Source organism: Anomaloglossus baeobatrachus, chromosome 4 (assembly GCF_048569485.1).
Source record: "Anomaloglossus baeobatrachus isolate aAnoBae1 chromosome 4, aAnoBae1.hap1, whole genome shotgun sequence".
NCBI lineage: Eukaryota > Metazoa > Chordata > Amphibia > Anura > Aromobatidae > Anomaloglossus > Anomaloglossus baeobatrachus.
Window position 1 is genome coordinate 451,398,120 of NC_134356.1, and position 27,623 is coordinate 451,425,742.

General features: G+C 45.2%; 1 protein-coding gene across 1 annotated transcript in view; it reads right to left on the minus strand.

Annotated features, from left to right (window-relative positions):
* LMAN1L (lectin, mannose binding 1 like) overlaps positions 1 to 27,339 on the minus strand; it is a 142,644-nt gene extending 115,305 nt beyond the window's left edge. Inside the window, exons 1-6 of the mRNA XM_075343580.1 lie at positions 27,048 to 27,339; positions 24,742 to 24,896; positions 22,914 to 23,021; positions 21,878 to 21,939; positions 13,163 to 13,262; positions 1,064 to 1,187 (exon numbers count right to left, since the gene is read on the minus strand). Of these exons, the coding sequence (XP_075199695.1) occupies positions 1,064 to 1,187; positions 13,163 to 13,262; positions 21,878 to 21,939; positions 22,914 to 23,021; positions 24,742 to 24,896; positions 27,048 to 27,339 (841 nt within the window). The remainder of the gene's footprint in view (positions 1 to 1,063; positions 1,188 to 13,162; positions 13,263 to 21,877; positions 21,940 to 22,913; positions 23,022 to 24,741; positions 24,897 to 27,047) is intronic.
* Between the last annotated feature and the right edge of the window lie 284 nt (positions 27,340 to 27,623).

Here is a 27,623-nt window from a genome sequence, read left to right on the forward strand (position 1 = left end):
ACTAAACACATTAGTTTTAAGAGTAACAGCGCCACCAAGTGCCACAAATATCAAGATGCTGAAAAGTCACTGTAAGCAGCCGCTTCGTAAATCGAACAATATAAAGTAGATGTTAAAAATTACATAGAAAATAAAATAATTTTTTTCAGTAATATTACCTATATAATTTTGTACAAATATAGCTACAATTTTGTCCTTAGTGCTGAAAATTCTATAACACTACAAGAATGTCTTCACAGTGCCCATTAGAATACTAAGTATAGTAAACCAATAAATGTAGTTATAAATTCTGGACACATAACATTAAAGGCATTATCCGAGACTATTTTTTTTTTTTTTTTTAACAATGTGCCTAGGAATTAATAGGCAGGTAGTTGCTAACTACCTACATGTGGTGCCTTGTTCCGATCTCTGCTGGCGATCAGTGTCTTCCCCCGACATCATATTGACAGAATAGAGGCTTTCCTTCCACACTACTCTAGTGAAGGAGTGTGACTGCCGACGTCATGCCTATTGACAGCCGCCTCCCCGTTGCCTAACCATGGGGAGTCAGCTATCAATCAGTATGTTGGCAGTCGCACCCCTTCGACAGAGTAGAGCGGAAGAAGAAGAGCTGAACTGTTGACATGGAGCAGCTGATTTATTGGCAGGAGCGGTCCGTGATCGCTCTGTGACAGCAGAGATCGGCGCCAGGTACAACAGGTAGGTAGGTAGCGCTCCCTGCCTGTTAGTTTTTAGGCTCATAGTAAGAAAAAAGTCCTGTACAACAACATTAATACTGATAACCTTTATGATATAACTATGTAAAGCCATACTGCTCATAATAATTATTTTGTTTCCTCCATGTACAGGTCCTGTATAGGGTGCTTCACCTTATACCCAGATAATGGTGCAGTACAAGTACTAATATTATACCTAGCACTAGTGGGGCAGGTTGTGTCTGAAGACAAGGACAGTGGCTTGTAAATGTGGACATCTTACATTTTTAAATACATTAATTATAATAACCCTTTAAAAATGACATATACTGTAAGCTTAAAGCAAACAAATATAAAGGTGTCACCTGCTAGTGCGGATGTAGCTGCGGAGATGCCGAAATATCCAGTAGATGGGATCACCATATTGGGTACCTCTACACACTGCGTATATGAAGTATTCCTGGGAGAAAAGCCAACCTGCACAAAGATCTGAACAAATAAAAATCAGATATCAGTAAGCACTGAGTATATTTGGAAACTATTGTTCAATTACCAATGTAAGTAATACAAGTTTATAACTAGTGGACAGACCATATACTAAGATACAAGTGTGTAAAGGGGGCTTTACACGCTACGATATCGTTAATGTTTTATCGTCGGGGTCACGTTGTTAGTGACGCACATCCGGCGTCATTAACAATCTCGCAGCGTGTGATACTTACCAGCGACCTTAAGCGACCTCAAAAATGGGGAAAATCGTTCACCATGGAGAGGTTGTCCCAAAACCAAAAATCGGTAATGATTGATTATCGATATTGTTCGTCGCTCCTGCGGCAGCACACATCGCTGTGTGTGACACCGCAGGAGCGAGGAACGTCTCCTTACCTGCCGCCATCCGCAATGTGGAAGGAAGAAGGTGGGCAGGATGTTACGTCCCGCTCATCTCCGCCCCTCCGCTTTGATTGGCCGGCCGCTTAGTGACGTCGCGGTGACGTCGCTGTGATGCCGAACGTCCCTCCCCCTTGAGAGAGGGATTGTTCGGCAGTCACAGCGACGACGACGACCAGGTAAGTGCGTGTGACGCTGCCGTAGCGATAATGTTCGCTGCGGCAGCGATCATGCGAAATCGCATGCACGACGGGGGCGGGGGCTTTTGGTAGCAATATCGTAGTGTGTAAAGCCTGCTTTTCTCTTTTGTTGGTTAAGCCATAAGGAGCAATATAGTTTAGGGGTTTGTTGGGGACTTTTTATTTTTTTTTGGGCTAAGAACTGACAGGTAGTTGCTAACCATCTGCCTAATCTGCCTGGTGCAGGCTCAGAGCGATCATAGACTGTTCCTGCCATCGATTCTGCTGCTTCACCTTAACAGAGCAGCTCTTTCTCGTCTGGGCTGCTCTATTGACAGGGTGTGACTTCCGATGTCATGCTGATTAACAGTCGGTTCCCTTAAGTTACGCATCGGGGAGCCAACGGTCAAGTAAGCATGACCTCGACAGTGATGTCTTATTGACAGAACACTACGAAAGAGAAACAGCTGCTTTGTCGATGAGACTTCGACAAAAGTCGCAGAATCGCCAGCAGGAGCGGTCTCTGTGACATGCAGGATAGGCAGGATGTTAGCAGCTACCTGCCTGTCAGTTCTCAGCACTATGAAAAAAAAATTGTCCCAGAAAACAACTTTAATTATCATTTTCTTTCACAATGGTCATACATAACTGTTTACCTCATTCGCCACTAGGTGGCAGGATGTGGTAGCATTGATGGTAGTAATAATTCCATCAGGAATAAAAGAGCCAGGCAGTATGGTTTGTGTTTAGCAAACTATCAACACATCTATATTGCTCAGTTATGTAACACAATACTGCCGCATTACACGAGCAACATTGCTTCTTAGAAAGCTTCAACATCTATATAAAACGTTAGACACATAAACTAAAGGTAACATACAGAGCAGCAATAACAGTAATTCTGGAGACTGTGTGTGTTCAGTACATACAGACCTGTCTATGTAAGAAGGCTCAGAGAGGGCGTAGATGAAACACTAAACAAAAGCTGCCCAAACTGCAGCCGGAAGGCATCATATTAGGCTCCTACAAGGTACCCAGTTATTAGACAATTTGTATTTTTAAAGCTCTTATAGACCGGGCGATTTTCTGTTTTTTCCACCCCTTATTCCAAGAGGCATAACTTTTATTTTTCCATCAATACAACAGAGCTGTGTGACGGCTTGTGTTTTAGCTGGATGAGTTGTACTTTTGAATGACACCATCCATTTTATCATATGATGCAATGGTAAACAGGGAAAAAATTCCAAGTGTGGCAAAATAGCAAAAGTGAAATTCTGCAATTGTTTTTTGGCTTCATTACTATAAAACTGATCTGGCAGTATGATTCTCCAGGTCACTACAATGACCTAGATACCAAATATGTATAGTTTTTGTTTTAATTGGTGAAAAAAAAATCTAGCTTGAGTCATGATTTTCCAAGAGCCTTAATGTTTTTAGTTTTTGGGATATGGTCTGGAGCTTTGTGATGGCTTGTTTCTTGCACCCCGTGCTGATGTTTTTATTGCTATTATTTGGGGGTATATATGATGCTTTGATCGCCTATATTACATTATTTTCTATTGTTGCAGCGGCCGAAAAACTGAAATTCTGGTATTTTGATTTTTTTTCCCCTCATTATCCTGTTTACCGATTCGATTAATTTATTTTATATTTTGATAGATCAGAATTTTTATGAACACCCGATACCAAATTTGTATTTTTTTTTAATTTCCTAATTTTTTATGTGGTAAAAAGGGGGTGATTTGAACTTTTATATTAAAAAAAAAAAATCTACTTTGTACTATATTTAATAGTCTCCTTAAGGGACTTGAACCTGCAATAGTTTGATCACTTGTTCTATATACAGCAGTTCCACAGCATCACTATATATGGAAGTAATCACAGTCTCCTATGAACGCTGGCCACGGGCTGGTTTTCACAAGAGTGCTATGATGTCAGACATGGGGGTCATCAGCTGACCCCTGGCTGTCATGGCAACTCATCGATGTCCCGCAATCATGTCATGGGCATGCCGATGAGGGCCTCCCTGCCACCGCAAATTAAATAACATTGTCAGAGATTGACAGCAGCATTTAACAGGTTAACAGTAGACTGAGCAGTTGTTAGAGGCAGATGAAGGACGAATGATTCAGCCTTCATCTGCAGGGAAAGGGATAAATGTGGGCTCAGGGTACAACTCTGCATCAAAGGCAGGGAAACAACTTTTGAAGTGTATAGCATGTCATTAGTCATAAAGGGGGTAATTTTATTATTGAACAATTACATTGCTGTTGGTCAATCCAAAACTTTAATAAACCTGAAATCTCAATATTTAGGTAAGTAAAGGTGAGGTTTTGTCTTTCTTAGGAAAATATCTATGTGTGTAGAATAATTGGGCAATTCTTAGTGTGCTGAATTCTTATCTAAATAACATTTTCCCATCACAATTGTTTATTTTCATCTGTTAAAGTGATGATAATAACTAAACAACCCAAAATATACAAAAATATATCTCTGACATCTCAAGAAAATATCAATGACTAATATAGCCGCCCTTCTTTTCAATAATAGGCATAATTCCTCCATTCATGGAGGCCAACAGTTCCTTAATTTGTTGGCATTCAACTTTTCTGGGCAGCACCAACTGCAGCCTCCAAGACACAGTTCAGAGAATGACGGATTTCCTTTTATTTACACCTTCCATTTAAGAAGGACCCACAAGTTCTCAATAGGGTTTAGGTCAGGTGAGAAATGGGCTTGGTCATTATTCTTGCATCTATAACCCCTTCACCACCCAATGATTTTCCGGTTTCATTTTTTCCTTCCCTTCTTCCAAGAGCCATAACTTTTTTAATTTTCCATCAATATAGCCATATGAGGGCTTCTCTTTTGTGGGACGAGTTGTACTTTTGAATTAATTCTGCCACATATTGTACTAGAAAACGGGGAAAAAAATTCCAAGTGCAGTGAAATTCCCCAAAAAATGCAACTTCATAATGTTTTTTTGAGTTTTTTATTTATCATGTTAACTATATGGTAAAACTGACCTAGAATTATGATTCCCCAGGTCAGTGTGAGTTTGTAGATACCAAACATGTATAGCTTTACTTTATAAGTGGTGAACAAATTAAATAAATTTCTGAAAAAAAATATTGCACTTTTGTCGTCATTTTCAAAGATTCGTAATGTTCTCATTTTTCGGGATCTGGGACTCAGTGACAGGTTATATTTTGCATCTTGAACTGACATTTTTAATTATGCCATTTTTGGTTAGATACAATGTTTTGATCGGCTGTTATTGCATATTATAGCAATGTTGCCAAAAAAATGTAATTCTGGCGTTTTGATTTTTTTTTTCTCTCTACGCCATTTAGCCCTTTATCAGGTTAATTGATTTTATATTTTGATAGATCGGACATTTCTGAAAGTAACGATACCAAATATGTGTATTTTTTATTGTTTTTATGTTCAAAGGGGCAAAAAGGGGGTGATTTAAACTTTTTTTTCATATTTAAAAAAAAAAAAAAAATTATTACCCTTTTTCTTGTTTTTACTAGCACCCTTAGGAGACTTGAAACTGATGTAGTCTGATCACTTCTGTTTTACAGAGCGATGCTTCAGCACCGATCTCCTGTGAATGCTGGAACTACGTCATGTCAATGATAGGATCATCAGCTGACCCCTAGCTGTCATGAAACCCACCAGCACCCTGTGATCATGTCACGGAGTCACTGATGGGAGAAAGAAATGATTCGCTCCCTGCCAGCATGCGTTAAATCTCGCTGTACGAAATTGACAGCAGGATTTAACGAAGTTAACAAAAATTTGGGAAGAAAATGAGGGGTGTGCTTTACAATCCAAAAGTAGGTTACCGGGGGTGGTGGAGAGGGGTCACAGGAGGCAGGGGAGGTGCTGCGGGCCTTCCGCGCTGTGCTGCGGACTTACCACGGGCAGCGGGCTGTGCTAGCCGCTGTGTGGGGCGCTGTGGCAGGGGCCACCATTCTGAAAATATTGGTGGTTCGGGGTTCAAATAATGGAGTCTGGAGTCAGCGTGTGCACAGATGGAGCTCTCAGGTCAAGATCTCATCTGTTCATACACTGCCTCCAGCCCACTGATTCCCTGTAGCGGACTTAAGGAAAATGGTGCCTGGAAGTGGCGCATGCGCAGATGAGATCTTGGCACGCGATATCTTTGAAGCCCACACTGCCGACAGCTTCTGGATGCTTCTCCTGCCTCACAGTGCCCGCAGCGAGCATCTGGGACACCTGATGCACTGCCTGCAGCGAGCATCTGGGACACCTGATGCACTGCCCGCAGCATCGCCCTTCTCCAAAACCGCCCCTCCTGTGACCCTACTCCACCACCATTGCCGCCAACCCTCCTTTAAGACAGCACATTTTTCTCTAAATTTTGGGTGCGTTTTATAATCCGGTGCATCTTATAAAACGAAAAATCCAGTTGTTCAATACAAAAAAGGAAACACATTATATAGAGTCATTACAGAGTTATCTATTTCAAGTGTTCTGTTAAGTTAATGTTGATAATTATGGCTTACAGCCAATAAAAACTCAAAAGTCAATATCTCAGAAAATTAGAATATTATATAAGACCAACTGAAAAAATGATTTTAAACTCAGAAATGTTGGCCTACTGAAAAGTCTGTATAGTAAATGCACTCAATACTTGGTCGGGGCTCATTTTGCATGAATTACTGCATGAATGCGACTTGCTATGGAGGCGATCAGCCTGTGGCACTGCTGAGGTGTTATGGAAGCCCAGGTTGCTTTGATAGATGAAGGACACAATGATGCAGTGGCAGAGTGCCAAGTGATGGAAGAACGAGCGTTTTGCTGGGTCCAACAACCGCTTCGTCAGGGGGAGCATCATTGTGGCCTCAGCATTTTTCCTCACCATTTAGGTATGTTTGACCTCACTTGGTAATTACCTTTTTTGATATTTGGCATTGCACCTCTTTGGTGATTAAGTTCTACCCAATGGGCCTTATGAGAGGTCTCTCCCCTTATACAAATGAGGACTAAACCTGTCTTCTGGCATAGGACAATTGCATTTTTTAAGTGCACTATGACACTTTAAAAATGCATTTGGATACTTTTTAAAATCAGGATTTTCTGACTGGTTTGATAAATAGGTTATTGATCTCTCACAATATTAACCTGTGTGGCATGCTTTATACTTCCAAATGATACTATTATATATATTACTCTTTACATGAATAGCAATTTACTGCTCCCAATCCTTGCTCCTTTTTTCTTCCCTGTTTTTAATGTTTATTGTCTTTTCATGATATAATAAAGTTTGTTTGATTTTCCACATTAATACTCCTTGTCCTCCTCCATTTCTTTTCCCAAATTATTATTTATCCATTAGCAACCTAAAAGAGTTAAACCTTAGGTGATTAACCTGATTTTAGCACCACGAGATTAATGTTAACGAGTAACTGACCAATGGTATTTCTAGAGAGGACTAGGTAAGGTATCATTAAAAAAAAATAATAATAATAAGAAATGGAAGATCTATTAGACACTACAGACTGCCATAAGCTACAACACATGATTTAGGGTTCATTCAGACAACAGTTCTGTCCGTCCTGTTTAGTTCCTGGATTTTTGAGGACCTACTGGCAGGACCATCTTTTCAATGTCTTGTGTAGGATCGGATGGCACAGGGAAACACTTCCGTGTGCATTAGTTCCTACATAAAAAAAACACCGAATGCCGTATGTCCGTTCCGTTATTATGGAACATGTCCTATTCTGTTCCGTAATTGCAGACCGTGACTCAATACAACTCAATGGGTCCACAAAATCCCTAGAAGCCACACGGAAGCACTTCCATGTGACCTTCATCGGGTGCCCCTGCAGTCTGTGTCCCGCTCCCCGCCAGCCCCACAGCCTCTCACACTGCAGCGTGTCAGCATTTACCCGCACAGTAGTGTCAGCAGCTGCAGGGATGACGAGCGCCGAAATCAGGAGGTTAGCAAAGTTCATTACCTAGAAACCATAGTAAAAGTTTAATCAATCTGCGACTTTTTTTTCTGGCTGTATTTATGCACTTTTTCTACAATAAAAAGCAGCTTAAAAGAAAACTATATGGCATGTTTATTTTCCCATCAATTACCTTATATTTACACCGTCAATTACCACTATATTTCTATGGTTTCTCATTAATGTCCTTATGGGGTTAAGGTATTATCATGAGATCTAATTGTCTTGGTAATTTTTTCAAAGTTTATTACCTGTGGTGATGAAGTCTGCTGCACTCCTGACATCTGCGCTCGTCACTGACTTCCATGCCCTCCGTGTTGTCACATCAAGTCTCACGGGTGGCCCGAGTCTGTGACTAGCAGTGATGTCACAGCCCGCTCACGATACTTTGCTTGTGAACGCAGCTGACGTCAGGAGTGCAGCGGCGTTCATCACCCAAGTAATGAACCTAGCTAACCTCCTGAAGTCAGTGCCCGTCATCCCATGCGGTGACCTTGGCTGACCTGATGATGTTAGCTCAGGTCACTGCACTGCTCTCCCAGCCAATGGGGAACATTCTGTTCTTCACTGACTAGGACTGTGAGAATGGATGGTCGTGGGACCCCCTTATTGGATTACACCGAACCCAGATTTGTTTTTTCTTTCCAATAAAGAGGGAATGTGTTGGGGAGTGATTTTTCAAATAAAAATTTGTTAGTTGTGCATTTTTTTTTTTTATTATTACTGACTGGGTTAGTGATGTCAGGTATCTGACAGACGCCGTGACATCACTTCTGCCAGGGCTTGATTGCAGGTGATATTACACAGCTGGTATCAACCCCATATATTACCCCGTTTGTCACCGCACCAGGGAATTCGGGATGAGCTGAGGAAAGCTCCGGGTCTGTCGCATCTAATGGATGCGGCAAATCCAGACGACTGTTGGCTGATATTTTGAGGCTGGGGGCTCCCAATAACATGAGATTACCCAAGCCTGAGAATACCAGCCAGCAGCTGAGGCTTTATCTTGGCTGGTATCAAAATTGGGGGGGACCACACGCTGTTTTATTAAATTATTTATTTATTTATTGTACTGTACGATATATACCTGCCCACCGGTGGTTGTGATCGGTTGCAGTCAGACAGCTGTCACTCAGCGTGGGGGCGTGTCTGACTGCAACCAATCACAGACCACGGTGAGCAGGGACGCAGTGAATATGAAATGAGCCTAATGAGCGGCCGGCTTCAGAAAAACAAAGAGCTGCCACGGGAGCAGTGTGACAGCCGACCCGGTGATCGGTGACTATGTAGCGCTTGCTCCTACCTCTTTGCGCCGGATTCTGGTCCCCATAGACCTTATATGGGGATCAGCATCTGGCCAGATACCCTGGACTGTATAGAACTCTCATTCTGGGTTTTTTTGCGATCCGCATAAAAAACAGAAGTCACACAGATGACACACGGACCGTATATGGAATGGAACGGGATGAATGTGGTTGTCACATGGATGCCACAAAGATGCATCTGTGTGGAAAAACAGAACCGTTTTTGAAGACTGCGTGTGAATGTAGCATTAGAGACAACGAGTTTAATACAAACACAAACCCTATTCAGCTACCAATACAGAAATTCAAACAGAGTAATTTACTGCTCAACTGCTATACCACCCATGATTTACAAAATAATTTCAGAAATACATAAACCGGGCTGCAAAAAAAAATTTTGGATATAGGTGGCAGTTCAATTATACATCATAGACAATAAGTTATTAGAATAAGAGATCATGAGGAAAAAGAAGGAAAATTTCCCTGAAGAGCAACACTACCAAGATGAATACACGCAATTCAAGGGATAAAAAAAATTCTTTAAAAAACTGTGCTAAGGTCACGAAAAAAATTCAATAAAAGCTAGTATATATTAACACTCATGACCACAGGATGGTGCTATAACAGCACAAACATCTCATGTTAGGGTCTGCTAAGTAAAGTGCATGTGCTAATACCAGTGGCCACCGGGTGGTGTTAGAAGCGCACACAAATACATATCACTCATTTGCGTAGCTTAAGTTACAAAAGCAATTATTACTGCTGCTGATAAGCCTAACATACATGCATTACTGAAATCTGGACTCACCCATAAAGTGCACTAGTGCCTGGACGTTTTGAAAAGCCCCAACACGTGTTTCGCGTCTGGCTTCCTCGGGGGGCCGCCAATAAGCTGTTTATGGATTTTGATATTACAAAGTATCATTTTTGTACGTTTGCACCCTCTAACCACACTGATTTACTGTTATAATGGGAAGTAATACACATACACACAGGGTGAATTTGAACATTTTAGCATCTATACATTTGATTTTATCATGAATCTAGAATTAGTTCACATATGCAGACAAGCAATAAAGTACATAGCACTGTTCGGTAGTGACTGGCGGACTGTAAATGTCTGGATCCATGCAGTTTTAAAGGTACCTGAGTGCTGGACCCGGGCCAGGAATTCCGGGTGTTGATCCAGATCGAGCACTCGGGAAATTAAAAATTAATAAAGGAAAAGTAAAGAAAATAAGAATGAAACAAGCGCATCATACTTACAGACGCTCCAACGTGGCTGTACACTGCTCCTGTGGCCTCTCCTTCACTTCCTGGCTCGCTCATTATTGCTCATCCATATGCACTGCTTTCCCCGCCCACCAGCCGTCCTGGCATCTGTGATTGGTTGCAGTCAGACGTGTCCCCCAGCCTGTGTGTCAGTGTATGCCTGCAACCAATCACAAATGCCAGGACGGCTGGTTTGGCGGGGAAAGCACTGTCTGCGGGTCAGTATCGTGGTCTAAAAATAAATAAATAAATAAAATATTTGGCATGGTGTCCCTCCATATTATGATACCCAGCACAGATAAAGAATATGGCTACAGGCTGTAGCCCTCAGCCATGCGCTTATCTTGGGTGTGTATCAAAATAGGAGGAACTGCATGCAACTTTTTAATTATTTAAATAAATAATTTTTTAAAAAAACGGCTTGCAGTCACCTCCAATTTTGATACCCAGCCATGAAATTTCAGCACCAAATCTGCATCTCTTGGCAAAAAACAAACAAACACGGTTTTCTGCCAGGAGATGCAGATCTGTGAACCTGAGTTTAGTGAGTTCAACTGAGGTCCCCTAAAGTCAGTTACCTGCGGTCACAGGTAGAGGACCGTGGGAATCTCCCGCTGTGACCGCAAATAATCTGAGTGACATCACCGCTGATTGCGCGACTCATTCATTCTTTGCCTGAAACTCACAGTGTTTGGATATGTGGACTATGTTGGACCTGCAGGGGTGTTGTGTGGGTAATAAATTGGTGAAAGAGGGTGTTCTTTTGTATTTTATTTCAAATTAAGGATTTTTTCGGTGTTTGTGTTTATTTCTTTTCACTTAATGACTAGTAATAGGCGAGGTCTCATAGATGCCTCCCATTACTAATCTAGGGTTTAGTGGCAGCTGTGGGCTGCCATTAACCTCTTATATTACTCCGATTACCACCGCACCACAGCAATCGGGAAGAGCCGGGTAAAGAGCCAAGATTGTCGCATCTAATGATTGCGACAATCCTGGGTGGCTGCAGGCTTCTATTTTTAGGCTGGGTAGCGGCCTAATAACCATGGGCCTCCCCAGTCTGAGAATATCAGCCCCCAGCTTTCAGGCTTTACCTTGGATGGTTATCAATATTGGGGGGACCAGAGGTCATTTTTTAAAATTATTTATTTAAATAATTTAAACTAAAGAAAGCAACATGCGGTTTCTCCTATTTTGATACACAGCCAAGATAAGTGCACGGCTGGGAACTGCAGATTGTAGCCTTATGCTTTATCTGTGCTGGATATCACAATATGGGTGACCATACACCAAATAAATCATTTATTTTTATACCATGATAGATGCACATAGCATCTGTGATTGCAAGCGTCAGACACAGTGTCACTCAGGGTGGGGAGCGCATCTGACAGCAACCAATCACAGACGCTGGTGGGCGGGGAAAGCAGTGCATATGCAATGAATGTAATAGGCGGCCACGGGAGCAGTGTACAGCCACTCTGGAGCCTCAGTAAGTACAGTGCACTTGCTCCTATCCCCCTATCCTTTCTACCAACATTTTTAATCGCCAGATTCTGGTCCCCATAGACTTATATGGGGACCGAAATTCGGCCTGTGGCACCCCTGAATACATCAGGGTGCCACAGGGAACTGCATCCTTACCCAGGGTGCAGGGCCTACCCCCCCTTCATGGTTTCAGGTACCCAAGAAACCGGTGTCACTCCCATCTGCACCTCAAATCTCAATCACCTCACATCAGACACTGTCAGACACACCAGTAGGTTGGTCTAGCTGGAAAATGGGCCACCCACCTAGGGGTCAAGCAGACTGTAAGTGGGAGATAGACAGGGACAGAAGAAGTAGGCTCCAAAGAGTGAAGAGCTGGGAGAGTGAGCTCCTGGGGAGCTAGGGAAACTGATGGGTCGCAAGCAGTGACTCGGTTCCAGAGGAGTCGGGGACCAGTAGCAGGGACGTTGGAAAGGGGTGTGACTGACGTAGTCTTGGAGGGAGGGACTGCCGGCACCAGAAGGGACCAACAGAACTGACCGGTATCGAGCAAGACGGGGTACAGGACCCTAGGTCAGGAGCCAATTTAACGTCCTGACAATTCACCAGAGAGGGAGAGGATCTTCAAGGACTTCCCTAGATGCTCAGAGATTGAGGGCATCAGCATAACGAGGGGGACAGGGTTTTCCAGACACAGCGACCCATTGAAGTCCCAAGTGCCAGCCCTTAAGAACATGGCTACACTACACATAGTGAGAAGGGCCCCCAATAGCTTCAAGCGACGGGGACCATCAACGTACTATAAATTGTGCATGGAGGCAGGCTCCGAATCACTAAGTGACACTGGTGGGACTGGGTACTTGGACAGGCTCCTGGCAGCGGCAGCTGTACGCAGAGCCTTTGGTTTACCTACAGTATGTGTGTCTCCTTTCTAAACCTCATCCAGCACCACGACTACCCGCAGTGAGTACCCTGATCCCTGCACCCTGTCCTCCCAAATCTACCAACCCCTGAGCCCGGGGCCTTCCCAACCTGCGAAGGGACTGACACCTTGCTGCTTCACACCATCTGCCCCGATTCTCTCTCCAGCAGCGGCGGTACTCCCATTATCGCAACCCGCAGTTGGCGTTACAAACTTTTCCTGTGTAAATATCCCACTTTTACAGATCAAAGTGTCCACCAAGCCGGGTCTGGACCCCTCGAGCCATGACGATCCCGGATCCGAGTAGGCCAACTAACACCGGGGCGGCACACACAGGCCCACAACTGGATTTTAAAAACCGGATCTCCGGTATTCGTCGGTTCCGGGTATCTGTGAGTCCACCCATCACTACGGTGCTTGGGACACTTACTCTTAGTGTTCTTTTATAATAGGTTATCTTTGTTTTGAATGGACGAATTGTGTTCCTGAAATGTTCCACGCAGGTGCCGAGTGCTTGACTCGCTCCATCCCTAAAAAAAAAACAAAGAAAAACATTTTTGACTAGACTTTTTTTTGTCTTGTGGTATGCATTGCATTTTTTTACCAAATTCTTCAAAGTGATGACAATGGGTTTATGAATTTTGCACAAAAAAAAAGACATATTTTGTAATGCAACATTTCGAAAAGTCGCAATTGATGGATTAAGAAAATGAAAACAATGCCCATAATGAGGAATAACAAAAAAAAATACTAAACCAAGTAAAGGGAACTTAAAGGGATTGGCCCCAACTTTATAAGTCCCTTTCATGGGAACAAACTACCATAAATAAGCATTTCACTAAATATTTTGCTTTGTCAAATCCTGCTGTATCCTAATCTGCTCTTCAGGTCACATTACTATTATTATGATTATGATTATTATTATTATTATTATTATTATGATTTCTGGCTGATAATCTCCTGCTTCTTATTATGTCAGGTCAGATTGGCCATCACTTCCAGGCTGTGTAAACTGACATGTGGGTGGAGCTTGCTGTGCCCTGATGGGTGGGGCTTGCTGTTTGGGTGAGCGAGGTTGCATTCAGCAGAGAGACTTATGTACATATTCTGAGCTGCAGACCCAGCTGTCCCTGCAAACATAGCTCTGTCTTCTAGCTATATATATACAGCAGGGTGTATACACATAATTCTGGATATCCTGTGCACCGTCTATACACACTGCATTATTCCCTTTATGATATGAATGTGTGACGCCCTGGGCAAGCCAGGGGTCACAGGTCATGACACCACCACACCCTACACCCCAGATAGGTACATCAAAGCTACACAAAAATCCTTGTTGCCTTCCTCCAGGGGCTGATGTCCACACCAGGGGGTGGGCCAGGCGGTTGGCTCCGCCCACCGAGGAGTTCACAGCCCTGGAGGCGGGAGAACCAGACAGATTAAGTTGAGAGTTCAAAGTGAAAGGAAGGAGCAGGAGGACAGTGAGAGTAGTGACAGAAAAAGTGACAGTTGAAAGCCTGAAGTTGGTCCGGGTGTGTGCCCCGGACTGAGACAGCAAGGTCAGCAGACGGCGGTGACTGTCTGCAGGAGAGGCTGCTTGGAGGTTGCCGAAAGGACCGTGGACGGGTGGTGGCCCGGCGGTACCGGAGCGGTATACGAAGAGCAGTCAGCACCATTGGCAGGTGCCTTTCGGATCCCGGCAAGGGTAGGAGTCGCCGTGAATTTGCCAAATCCGTCAGTGAAGGGGACCTCTGGGTCTCCCAACAACCAAGTCCCGATTGAAGGCAACAGTCCAACCGTAGGAGAGAGACACCGCCACCGCCAAGGCACCAGTTTCTCAGGGCCAGCGCCTGCGGGCAAAGTAGGGCTCCTCCGGCCCATATCCAAGTCGGGGAGCGGGTTACCGGTGGGAACCCATCGCTACCATCATCATCTTAGGTGCAGGAAAAGGGACCGTCACCGTCAACTACTGGGGAAAAGCAACTGCAGCCGTCCGTGGGAACAGTCTTTCCAGCCGTGTGTTTTACCGAGAACTGTGTCCCGTCTCAGGCTGAGTGAGTACCACAGTGCCGTGAGGCACAGCGCTGCCCCCGCATCCCGGAACCCCACCAAGCCCTGTACCGGCCCCGCCATCCCTCATCACCCACCTCATCACTGGGCCCCGGGACAACAACCCCCCTACCCATGGAGGGGAGAACCAACAACTTTGCTGCTCCCTGTCACCGCTCCCGGGATTCCCATACAGAGCAGCGGTGGTGTCCACACAATCACCACAACCGTGGGTGGCGTCACGGACAATAAACAATCCCAAAAACCATCCCCTTTTCACTCACGGGCGAGGAGCGCCGCTCGAGTCCCCGGGATCCGGCCCATCGCTCGAGCCACCGAGCAGCAGCAGGCCGCAGCAGCAGCGGCAGCCGGACCCGAGCAGTGGGAGAGCGTGGCGTCCCCTCCTCCACCCGCGACAACTTGGCGTCACGAACAGGATCTTACCGCTCTGCCGTTGGGTAGAGGTGCGCCTTGTGACTGCCGGAGGTGTCCGGCCGGAAAATTTCGGAAGCCGCCATCTTTGGCGCGAAAAGTTCCCGCTCGAGCTTCTTCTCGAGTAGCGGAGGCGCGAAGGCCAAAACCCCGCCCCGATAGAGGAGGGGTCGGAAAGAGGCTAAGGGGGACGAAATGGCGACTGGTCGCATGTAGCCGCGGCTATAAAAGCAGGGACGCCAGGACTCTGCAGACATCTTGTTCCTGGGAGAAGCCGCCAGCGACATGTGGATGCCGTCCCGCAGCACCGTAGCCCCCGCGCCTGGAACCGCGGCGTGGGTGGAGATCCGGACCGCGCAGCTCTACCAGAGGCTGCAGGTCAAAATGCAGCTCCTCATGGAGGAGTGGGAGACAGACATGGCGGATGTCATAGCGACCGTGCGGAGACGCGAGGAGGAAGCGGAGGAAGGGAGGGTGAGTGACCCACGCCCCGATGCCGTTGATTGGCCGGTCATCGCGGCTGCGGGACCCGGTCTAAACCCTCTCGCCCTGCTGCCTCCCTCGCCACCCGTCTCGGAAGTCGTGACCCCGCCACTAGGCCCGCTACCACCGCAACCGGTAGCGATACCCAGCATGCCCGCCCCGGCGGGCTGACCTGTAGCCGGAGCCCGTAGTCGACCGGAGGTGCTGCCATGGAAAGCCCCGAAAACCGAACCGGAGGCGTCGCCCGAGAAAGTCCCCGAGCCGGAGCCGACAGCCCGCTCCATGCCGAAGGCCCAGCCGCGGAAAGCCCCTGTGCCCGTCCCCCACACCTCGGCTGAGGTTGCGCCGGGTTGCCGATGCAAGGCAGCGTCTAAGGCCAAGTCACCGCGGGACCTGTCGCCCACAGTACCAGCAGTGGGCAATGTCCAACAGGTCTTGCGGGGCCCGACCCGTGCGCCGGAGCTCGCAGCAGCGCCGTACTGGGACAGGGAGCCGGTACCGCTGGGCCTGGAAATCGGTGAAAGAGAGAGAAAGAAGGCGGAGATGGTGGCCCGTACGATCCGGGAGAAGGAGAGCCTGAGACAAGCTACCTTCCGGGTCCGGGGCCCGCTGTATGAAGGGCAGGTGAGGCGGTTTGATGTCCGCCGGGGCTATGGATTTATTTATGAACCGGACCTGGAGGCCGAAGTGTTTATAGCCCGGCGGGATGTGAATGCTCACCTACCAGAAGAGCACCCCGGTCGTAACCTGATGCCGGGCGACATAGTCCAATACATCCGGCACTGTGGGGAGAGGGGGTGGTTCGCGCTGGATGCTAAGTTGAGGGGCAGCCAGGAGTCCCGTGTGAGCGCTGCGCCCCCTCCCTCAGGTGATGTCGAGGACTCTGAATGATGGCAGCGGAGCACCGTTGCACCGTCCCGGTAGGGACCACCAGTATGTTGAAAGTTAAAAGTTTGAAAAGTTTTGAAGAAAATGAGAATAATAACCGAAGATTGACCTGATTAGCTATGTGATTGAAACCGGCGGTCGTTGCCGGCATTGTTGTCCCCGTGGGGACCATCTAGCTGCATAGAAACTTCTATGGACAAGCCCGTGAACTTGCAGGGCAACCAGAAACTTAGTGGCTTGTAACTAAAATCTGTTGTTGCAGCTAACCGTTACCACCTCCGGAGAGGCAGGTTGGAGGGAGGGCCCGCAGTGGAGCAGGCTGGGGCCCAGCCACCACAGGAACCGGTGGCTACCCTCTGGAGGGGAAGGACAGATCCCGCTCGGGTAACTGGTTCAGGACTGGGGTCAAGGGGTGCTGCCTGGGTTTTAGGAGCAGCATCAGGGCCAGGTTACTTGGGTGGGAGAGAGCGGCAGCCGCAACCATTTAAAATGTTAGTAACGTTTAAGAAATGAGCCTCCCGATGTGGGATGAAGTTATTTAACTTGTATGTGTTATTTTTATATCTTTTCAGAAAATAAAACCGGTGTTGGACGGGCAGCCCGCGGACGGTCTGCATTTTGCTAAGGGGGAATGTGACGCCCTGGGCAAGCCAGGGGTCACAGGTCATGACACCACCACACCCTACACCCCAGATAGGTACATCAAAGCTACACAAAAATCCTTGTTGCCTTCCTCCAGGGGCTGATGTCCACACCAGGGGGTGGGCCAGGCGGTTGGCTCCGCCCACCGAGGAGTTCACAGCCCTGGAGGCGGGAGAACCAGACAGATTAAGTTGAGAGTTCAAAGTGAAAGGAAGGAGCAGGAGGACAGTGAGAGTAGTGACAGAAAAAGTGACAGTTGAAAGCCTGAAGTTGGTCCGGGTGTGTGCCCCGGACTGAGACAGCAAGGTCAGCAGACGGCGGTGACTGTCTGCAGGAGAGGCTGCTTGGAGGTTGCCGAAAGGACCGTGGACGGGTGGTGGCCCGGCGGTACCGGAGCGGTATACGAAGAACAGTCAGCACCATTGGCAGGGGCCTTTCGGATCCCGGCAAGGCAAGGAGTCGGCGTGAATTTGCCAAATCCGTCAGTGAAGGGGACCTCTGGGTCTCCCAACAACCAAGTCCCGATTGAAGGCAACAGTCCAACCGTTAGAGAGAGACACCGCCACCGCCAAGGCACCAGTTTCTCAGGGCCAGCGCCTGTGGGCAAAGTAGGGCTCCTCCGGCCCATATCCAAGTCGGGGAGCGGGTTACCGGTGGGAACCCATCGCTACCATCATCATCTTAAGTGCAGAAAAAGGGACCGTCACCATCAACTACTGGGGAAAAGCAACTGCAGCCGTCCGTGGGAACAGTCTTTCCAGCCGTGTGTTTTACCGAGAACTGTGTCCCGTCTCAGGCCGAGTGAGTACCACAGTGCCGTGAGGCACAGCGCTGCCCCCGTGTCCCTGCACCAGCCCCGCCATCCCTCATCACCCTCCTCATCACTGGGCCCCGGGACAACAACCCCCCTACCCACGGAGGGGAGAACCAACAACTTTGCTGCTCCCTGTCACCGCTCCCGGGATTCCCATACAGAGCAGCTGTGGTGTCCACACAATCACCACAACCGTGGGTGGCGTCACGGACAATAAACAATCCCAAAAACCATCCCCTTTTCACTCACGGGCGAGGAGCGCCGCTCGAGTCCCCGGGATCCGGCCCATCGCTCGAGCCACCGAGCAGCAGCAGGCCGCAGCAGCAGCGGCAGCCGGACCCGAGCAGTGGGAGAGCGCGGCGTCCCCTCCTCCGCCCGCGACAAATGCATTCAGGTCTCTCCCCATCCATTGTTCCTTGTCAGTGAGGGGGAGTAGGTAATAATTATGTATTACTACTATTCTCTATACCACTGTCCACAACATATTGTGCTGGGCTGTGTGCGATGCTGGGGGAGGAGTGGGAGCGGTGTAGGCGGAGTTACAGGTCTTTGCTCACTGCTGGCTTGTAGTCAAGCACAAAGGAATGATGGGAAATGTAGTAAGAATGGAACAGAGGATACTGAACAGGAAGCAATCACTATGACAACAAACCTGGTGCCAGGGCAAAGGAAGCAAACCAAAAAGGTATAAAAAAAAACGTGAAATTTGGTAGGAAAGGTATATGGGGTTATTTGGGAGCATTATCCTTAAGTATTTATAGTACTGGACAATCTCTTTAAATTAAAAAATGAATAAGGCGTAAACATAAAAGTCACTGTTAGAACCAATTTTGCTCAGAAAAAGCACCAAGACCATGATAAATCAGAGCCTTAAGGCCACTTTACACACCGCGACATCGCTAGCGATGTCGCTGGTGAAAGCACCCACCCCCGTCTGTTGTGCGTCACGGGCAAATCGCTGCCGGTGGCGCACAACATTGCTCGGACCCGTCAAACTACTTATCCCGCCCACCTCCTTCCTTCCTCATTGCCGGCGGCCTGCAGGTACGATGTTGTTCCTCGTTCCTGCGGTGTCACACATAGCGATGTGTGCTGCCGCAGGAACGACATTAAACGATCTTAACTTATTAAACGATCTAAAAACTAAAGCAGCAAACAAAATTTGTATCAGTGTCAATACTTTTGCATGCTTTCCAAATGTTTAGTGACCACATCCATCCTGATGATGGAGAGAGCACCTTTTGCGTTCTGAGCCAGACTACTCCTCACATTTGCTTCCCCGTCCCTTTTACAGTAGGATATCTCAGACATCGAGAAGCTGCAGCCACCTATTGGCTATTGCTGAATACATATTTTCTTTTGTTTGTGAGGGGTTTTGTGAGTGTCCACACAGAACAATTGGACTTAAGGGGGCTTTACACGCTACGACATCGCTAATGCGAAGTCATTGGGGTCACGGAATTGGTGACGCACATCTGGCCGCATTAGAGATGCCGTTGCGTGTGACACCGATGAGCGATTTTGCATCGTCACAAAAACGTGTAAAATCGCTCATTGGTGACATGGGGGTCCATTCTCAAATATCATAACTGCAGCAGTAACGAAGTTGTTCCTCGTTCCTGCGGCAGCACACATCGCTCCGTGTGATACCGCAGGAACGAGGAAAATCTCCTTACCTGCCTCCCGGCCGCTATGCGGAAGGAAGGAGGTGGGCGGGATGTTACGTCCCGCTCATCTCCGCCCCTCCGCTTCTATTGGGCGGCGGTTCAGTGACGCAGCTGTGACGCTGAACGAACCGCTACCCTTAGAAAGGAGGCGGTTCACCGGTCACAGCGACGTCGCCGGGCAGGTAAGTACATGTGACAGGTCTGGGCGATGTTGTGCGGCACGGGCAGCAATATGCCCGTGTCGCACAACAGATGGGGGCGGGTACCCACGCTAGCGATATCGGGACCGATATCGCAGAGTGAAAATCGGCCTTTACAGGCTGCTGTTAAGAATGGAAGAAGTCCATTTTTCCTTATACAATCTATATATTTCATGTATTTGTGCATGCTAATAATTTAAGATAATCTTATTTTATGTTGAAGGAACCATAAGTAAAATAATAAAATCATGAAGATTACTTCTTCCGTGTGATTTCATCTATTCACAAGGCAGCGCGGGTCAACCCTTTCCTTCTACCCCACATATACCAAAGATACCATAAGAGAAGCTTTAGATAAAGTGACTACTGAAGAGCAATGTGCTTGCGTAGTGAAGTACAGATTGCTTGGGTTCATGGCCCGCAGTCAGGAAGTGGTATGGCGAAGTGCAAGTCTATACAAAATGTTCTCTCTGTATCAACACCAAAGTGTTCCCGGTAATTGTTGTCAGATGCTGGCAAATCAGTTCGTCAGACACTATAAAATCATACTGTGTAGATACATCACTTATACTAGCATTAATATATATTGGCAAAAGCCACAATAACCTGGGTAGAATGATCTTTCGACCAAAAATAGGAAAAACCACATGGGCAATTTCTATGTATCTTCATCAGTTTTTTTTCATGACTCCATTGATACAGTATATCAAAGAACTAACAGATGTTCTTAATTGCAGGCTAGGAAGACATAGTACTGAGTGCTGCACATATGTGCGTGGGGACATTATAACTTGGAGGGAATGAAGGGAACAGCCATATGGCGTGTGTTCCTGTCTCTGAAGAGGGGGCACGAAGCTGCATCTACCAAATATGTACAAATAAACAGAAACAAGTAGGAGATATTGCTGAAAAGCCGCTTCTATTCTCATCATTCCTGCTGTTATTTCTGTAAAAGACATGACAATGCATTTTGTCCTATTTTTATAATTTAACACCAATAAATGGTCGCACAATCTATAGTATTCGGAAAGTTGATAATGTATTTTGTCGGGTTGTAGGAAATAGAGGGAGTTACCGTTCTGAAACCATTCCAATACTGTTTTGGAAAAAAATAAAATACAGAAACGGAAGCACAGGCCACAAATGCAGTTATGTATCAGCCGTACGAAACCACACTGCTATGCAGATGGAAAAAAAACTTGGGCCACATTTGAATGGTAAAGGGAAGCTCCGTACACATACAAGACTCGTGTGATGACGTGCCTGAAGTCAGTGTTAGATATTGAATCTTAATGTTTGCAGAAATCTGAGCTGCTGCATATAACGGTCTATTCATGTATCACACGGGGAACAATTAGGCCTAAGCCACACGTCATGAAAATTGGAGCAAGTGGAGTGCGATAAAAAAAAAAATCGCATTCCACTCGGACCAATATTAGCCTATGTGCCAGCACACATGAGTGATTATTTTCTCAGCCCTAATCGGACCAAGAAAACAATCGCAGCATGCTGCGATTGTAATGCGAGACTCTTTCTCTTGCACCCAGTCAAGTCTATGGGGTGAGAGAAAAATCGCACTGCACTCACGGTACACCGGTGTACTGCAAGTGCAGGGCGAGAATGGCAATATCCGGCTACGGAGGAGAGAGGAAGATAAATCCCTCCCTCCCCTCCGAAGCACCAACCCTCCCCTCCGCAGAGCCGGCCCGCCCCCCGCAGCTGAGGTCCGCTCGCACAGTCGGACCTCAGTCGCAGGGACACTCGCATGACACTCGGCTCTGCTGTACTGCCAGCGTGAGCCAAGTGTCATGTGAGGAGATCGCAGTAATCCCCTTGTGGCCCCAGCATTACTAGATTTCAATTCTGCTATTTACACTTGTGAAAAGAAACCTGTTACATTTCTTGCTTTCACTAATCATCTCTATTTATGGACATCAGAAAAATACTTCTTTTTTTTCTGCACTTACCGCAAGTGGTCATACTGAAGTTTGCCGTTGTTGCCCACAATCACTATAGCTGGATTATTTCCCTGGAATAAGAAAAAAAAAAAAAAAAAGAGAGACTTTTCAGATAACAGGTCTATGAAATATAAAGTGTTTGGAGTAGTTTAAATATATAAATGACTAGCAAAATGGCAAAGCAGAAATGTAACATTCTAGGTGAGAAGATACTAGCAGGGTGGTGTGATGGCTCGGTGGTTTGCACCCACGGCCTTGAAGTCCTAAGTTTGAACCTGAGTTGCCATGGCTGAAAAATGGAATGATAGATTAAGGTAAAAAGGATTAAAATGGGCTGCCTAGTCAGATATATGACCCCAAACACTGCGGTTTGCTATGTGCTGCATGCTTGGTGTATACGGCAGCATCCATCTCAGGCATCCATGAGAAAATGCCTCTGATGTAAACTTTAGATGAATACAGCGTGAAATGGACCCAATGATGTTCACTAACTAAATAGTGTTATATAATATATAATGCGGCCACACCACTGTAGATTCAAGTGGCTGGGGCCAAAACACATCCCAGCAGATTGGATGCCAGAACAAGATGTCATGGAATCATGCAGGGCGCCACTAGGAATTTCAGGGCCCCTGACTGGCATAATTTTGGGGTCCCCTTGAGACTCCACCCCACCTCCACCTCCACACTTCACACACAAGCCAATAAATGAAGTGTGAAGGGGCCCCCCTTCTGTTGGGGTCCCGGACTAGAGTCCTGTTTGTCCCCCCCCTGGTGGCGGCCATGAATCATGGCAGAGTCAATTTATTACACAAAAATAAAACACCCTAACAATTCCACCTGCATGATGTGTTTTACATATTGTTCATTGTGGAGCATAGAATAGACAATAAATATACATTAAAGTGAGAAAAAGTAAAATCCAGCTCATCACCACTGTTTAGTCCAGAATTAATCAAGATGCTTGCACCACGACGCCCATTAGTACACATTGAGCTATACTGATGCAGGAGATGTGTGCATTGAACCTGTAACACTAACTTACCATAGAATCATGATCAAATGTGTCAAAAATAATTGCCACTCCATCCCAAAGATCAGCAGAGCCGAATACTGTGCCTAATCCTCCTTTTTCCCTGGTATACCAAAAGGCCTAAAATAAACGTATCATTATATCAGACATGATGCTACAATGTCACTTCGTCATACTCTTCAGGTTAAAATAAATTATCTCTGTGATTTTTTTTCAGACATTTATTTGCAGTGTAATTCTTGCACTATATGATGTGATTTTTTTTAAAAAAATTACAGGTCCTATGTAAAAGAAGGTGGACCAATGTATAAAGTTAAATACTTTTTTTGAGAGGATCTGATGTTACAATTAAATCTAATAAGTAAAAATTAAAAACTACTTCTACTACTTTCATCTCACTTTGATCATCACCACTGAGAGCACAAAGTCCATGTTTTCCCAAAAATAAGCCCTAGCAGGATTTTTCAGTCTTTTTAAAGTTGGCTTGAAATATAAGCCCTACTCCAAAAACAAGCCCTTGTTATGTACTGAAACTAACAGTATCCTGAAATAGGGCTTGTGTACTCCTGTTTCAGAATGCGTAACTTTTATTGTCCCCTTGTGTTGCTCTAAGCCCCGGCTAAATAAATGATTGAATAGTCACCCTCCTCTCCACCCAGAATCCAGAATATAAGCAATACATAATAAATAAATAGCCAGAGAAAGATCAGTGTAGTATACTATCAATTCTGGTAAAACTCGCCACCTGCTGTGCCCCACCCACAGCTAAAAGGCACCCCAGTCTGTAGTTTACTGGAGTGTAGAAATATACATTCAATCATTTAATTAATCAAGAGTTGCAAAGTCTTAGGAGTACTTTGCACGTTGCGACATCGCTGCTGCGATATCGCCGGGGTCAAATCTAAAGTGACGCACATCCAGCGCCTGTAACGACGTCGCAACGTGTAAAGCCTACATGCGCCGATAAACGATCGCAAGAGCGACGTAAATCGGCGATCTGTGTAGCGTCGGTCATTTCCATAATGTCGCACCAATAGGAGATACGATGTTGTTCCTCGTTCCTGCGGCAGCACACATGGCTGTGTGTGAAGCCGCAGGAGCGAGGAACATCTCCTTACCTGCCTCCACCGGCTATGAGGAAGGAAGGAGGTGGGCGAGATGTTTACGTCCCGCTCATCTCCGCCCCTCCGCTTCTATTGGCCGCCTGCCGTGTAACGTCGCTGTGACACCGCACGACTCGCCCACTTAGGAAGGAGGTGGGTCGTCGGCCAGAGCGACGTCGCAGGGCAGGTAAGTACGTGTGACGCTGCCGTAGCGATAATGATCGCTACGGCAGCTATCACAAGATATCGCATGTGCGACAGGGGTGGGTACTATCGCGCTCGGCATCGCTAGCATCGGCTAGCAATGTTGCAGCGTGCAAAGTACCCCTTAAAGTGACTGTCCATTTGAGAAGTCAAAACGGATATGTGAGCCGTTACCTATGAGGTGGCTCCCTGCATACTTGCTGCTGTGATCTGATTCAGCTCTGGTACAGTGATTACAGAGGGTCTGAGGTCCAGTGGTCCCTCAAGACACAATAGCAAGTACAGAGGTGCTTGGAAGTTTGTGAACACTTCAGAATTTTTCATATTTCTGCACAAATTTGACCTAAAACTATTTCACATTTTCATACAAATCCTAAAAGTAGATAAAGAGAACCGAATCAAACAAATGAGTCGAAAATCTCTTTAAAGATGAAAATGATCCAATATCTCACTTCTGAATGGCAAGCATATGTGAACCTGGAGAGTTATTCTAAAACTTCATTCTCCCTTATACAATTTTAAAATTTGTTTACCAGTCCCTCTGCCCCTTCACGTCCATGACCGGAGATAGTTATCGACATCTCCACTTCCCAGTGTGGAAAAGAAGAATTATTCTTAGCCCACATTGAGCCTTTGAGATTTTTCAGTGATGAAACAAGCCGAACTTCATCAGGACCAGAAACCGCATCTACCAAAATGCATATTATGAGACAACTTAACCGAAATATTCAAAATTACTTTCCTTATTCTAGCATTTGCACAAAGGAGCTAGTTAAAGAGAACCTGCCATCAGGATTGTGTACCCCAAACTAATGGCACTTATGTAAAGGCACTTTAATGCTGATTATATTGTTCCCTTTCTTGTAGAAATTGGTATTGCTTTTTTAGGCCCCCTTCACACGTCAGTGAAAACCACAGACATTCTCCACTGACGTGTAAAACATGCACATGTCCCTCCGTGTTCCGTGAATCACGGCACACGTGGGTTGTCCATGTGCAATCCGTGATCTGTGATCCGTGATTGCATATGGACATTACTCACCTGCCTTCGCTCCTGCTGTCCATGGTGCTGAACGCCTTGGCTCTGCAGCGTCCGCCCACCGCTCTCTGCAGCTACTTCCGGGTTGGCTGTTCCTGCTTTCATGAATATTCATGAGCCGGGCAGGAGCTGCAGAGAGAGGAGGCTGCACAGCGAATCGCTGGAAAGGTTAGTTGAAAATGTTTATTATTTAATATGTCAGTGTTTTTCTGGTACGTGTTTCACGGATCACACCATAGTGTGGTCCGTGGGTCATCAGTGATGCCAGAAAAAAACAGACTTGTCTCCGTGCAGAATCACGGACACGCGTGTACGCTGCACGGAGACACGTTCAGTGAAAAATCACTGATGTGTGAGCAGACCCATTGATTATAATGTGTCTGCGTATGTCTGATTCTGGTACGTACAAAAAAAAGCACATACGTACCAGAATCACTGACGTGTGAAGGGGGCCTTAGAGAAATCCATAGTTAAAATTATATACGAATGTATTACAAGTGCAGTGAGGTGAGCATTGCACTTCCAGCTTTCCTGTCTCAACTATAGATGGATTTCTCTACAACAATAGAACATATTTCTACAAGAAAAGGAAGGATTTAATCAGCATTAATGTGTCTTTATATACATGCCATCAGTTTGTGGTATAAAATTTTGATGACAAGTTCTCTTTAAACTTAAAGTGTAACCATGGTTTTAATTTTTAGTTCATAAATCAATAATACATATGAAAATAGGCAACTTTGTAATATTTCTTATCAGACAAATTTTCTTCTTTCTCTGCGAGAACTGATCTGTCATTATCAAAATTCTCAATTCTAAGGTAAAATCTGTATTCAGTGAAGACTTTCCCATTACTGATATAGGAGATGGCAGTTATTACTGATGAGATTCTGACAGGAGAAGGGAGAAGCTATAGGCAGAGGAAGGAGCTATAGGCACAGGGAGGGGCTAAAGACAGAGCTCCACCCCTCCACTCTCTTCTATCTACATAGAATCTCATCAGTAACGGCTCTCGTCTCCTATCTCAGTTATGGGAAAGTCTTCACTGAATACAGATTTTATCTCAGAATTGAGAATTTTGATAACATGACTAATCCATTCTGGGAGAGAAAGAAGCAGATTTGTCTGATAAGATATTTTACAAAGCTTCTTATTTTCATATGTACTATTGATTTATAAAATAAAAATGATTGTTACAGTTTAACCTCTACATTTGTAGAGCATCATAATCTAAATTTACTATATTAGATTTCACAATACTTGTATACTTTATTGAATAGATCTTTCGAACCTGTTGAAACTGATGTACTTATTTTGAAAATACATGTCAGAATCACTATAATTCTGATAAAAAAAAATTTATGTATGACTATTGAGTAATCCTGTGGCAGGCTATTTTACTTTTCTTTTTTAGAACTTTACTTTTTTGTTTTTTTTATTTGGTGCCATTTGTTACATTTTATATCAGATAAATTGTGGCATATGTAGGGATATGATAATAATGGTGACTATTCTTAGCACAAATATCTAATAAATAGCATATGAAAGAAAATAATAATAATAATTTATTCATTTATATAGCGCTATTAATTCCACAGCGCTAAAGAGAAGGGAATTTCTGCCATAATGTCTCATATAATCATGTGGATTTGGTTTTCATTGGCTTTCTTGAAAATTTGTAATAAAACATACATAATACTACTTCTGCCACCTAAGAGGTTACAGTAGTAAAGCTCTGTTGCGTACTCTAATATATTTATACTGAATACATTTTTGTAGTGCACTGTAAAATATAATTACCTCCATATGTCTCCCAGAAGGGTATAGTTCCATCAGGAAGGGTGACATGAGGTCCCTTGAAACTGTACTTGTACTCAAACCTGCGGTGAGCTGGAATGTCCTGTGCAAGGAAACAAGGTGCAAAGAGGAACAGAAGCAAGAACCAACCGGGGAAACACATCTGTAAGTTACTTAGGACAAGCAGTAGACAATGAATGGAGGAGAACCACACTAGCCACACAAGGCAGAGAAGACAAAGGAGGAGGGCTAGAATCGAAGAAAACACGGCATTTGCTGATTGGGTAAAGGACATATTAATCAGTTAGCAAAATTGGAGCACCTGGACATTCCCACACATGGAGAGTTCATGTGTAACCTATAACTTTCACCTATACTCCAAGGTATTTTGAATACATTCGTATATAAAACTTTCAAATGCATTAGGCGTAAAACAAAAGAATTGTTTAATTTTGACTTAAAACCCTTTATGATAGTATATACGGTATATATATATATATATATATATATATATATATATATATATATATATATATATATATATATATATATATATATATATATATATATATGCAGTAC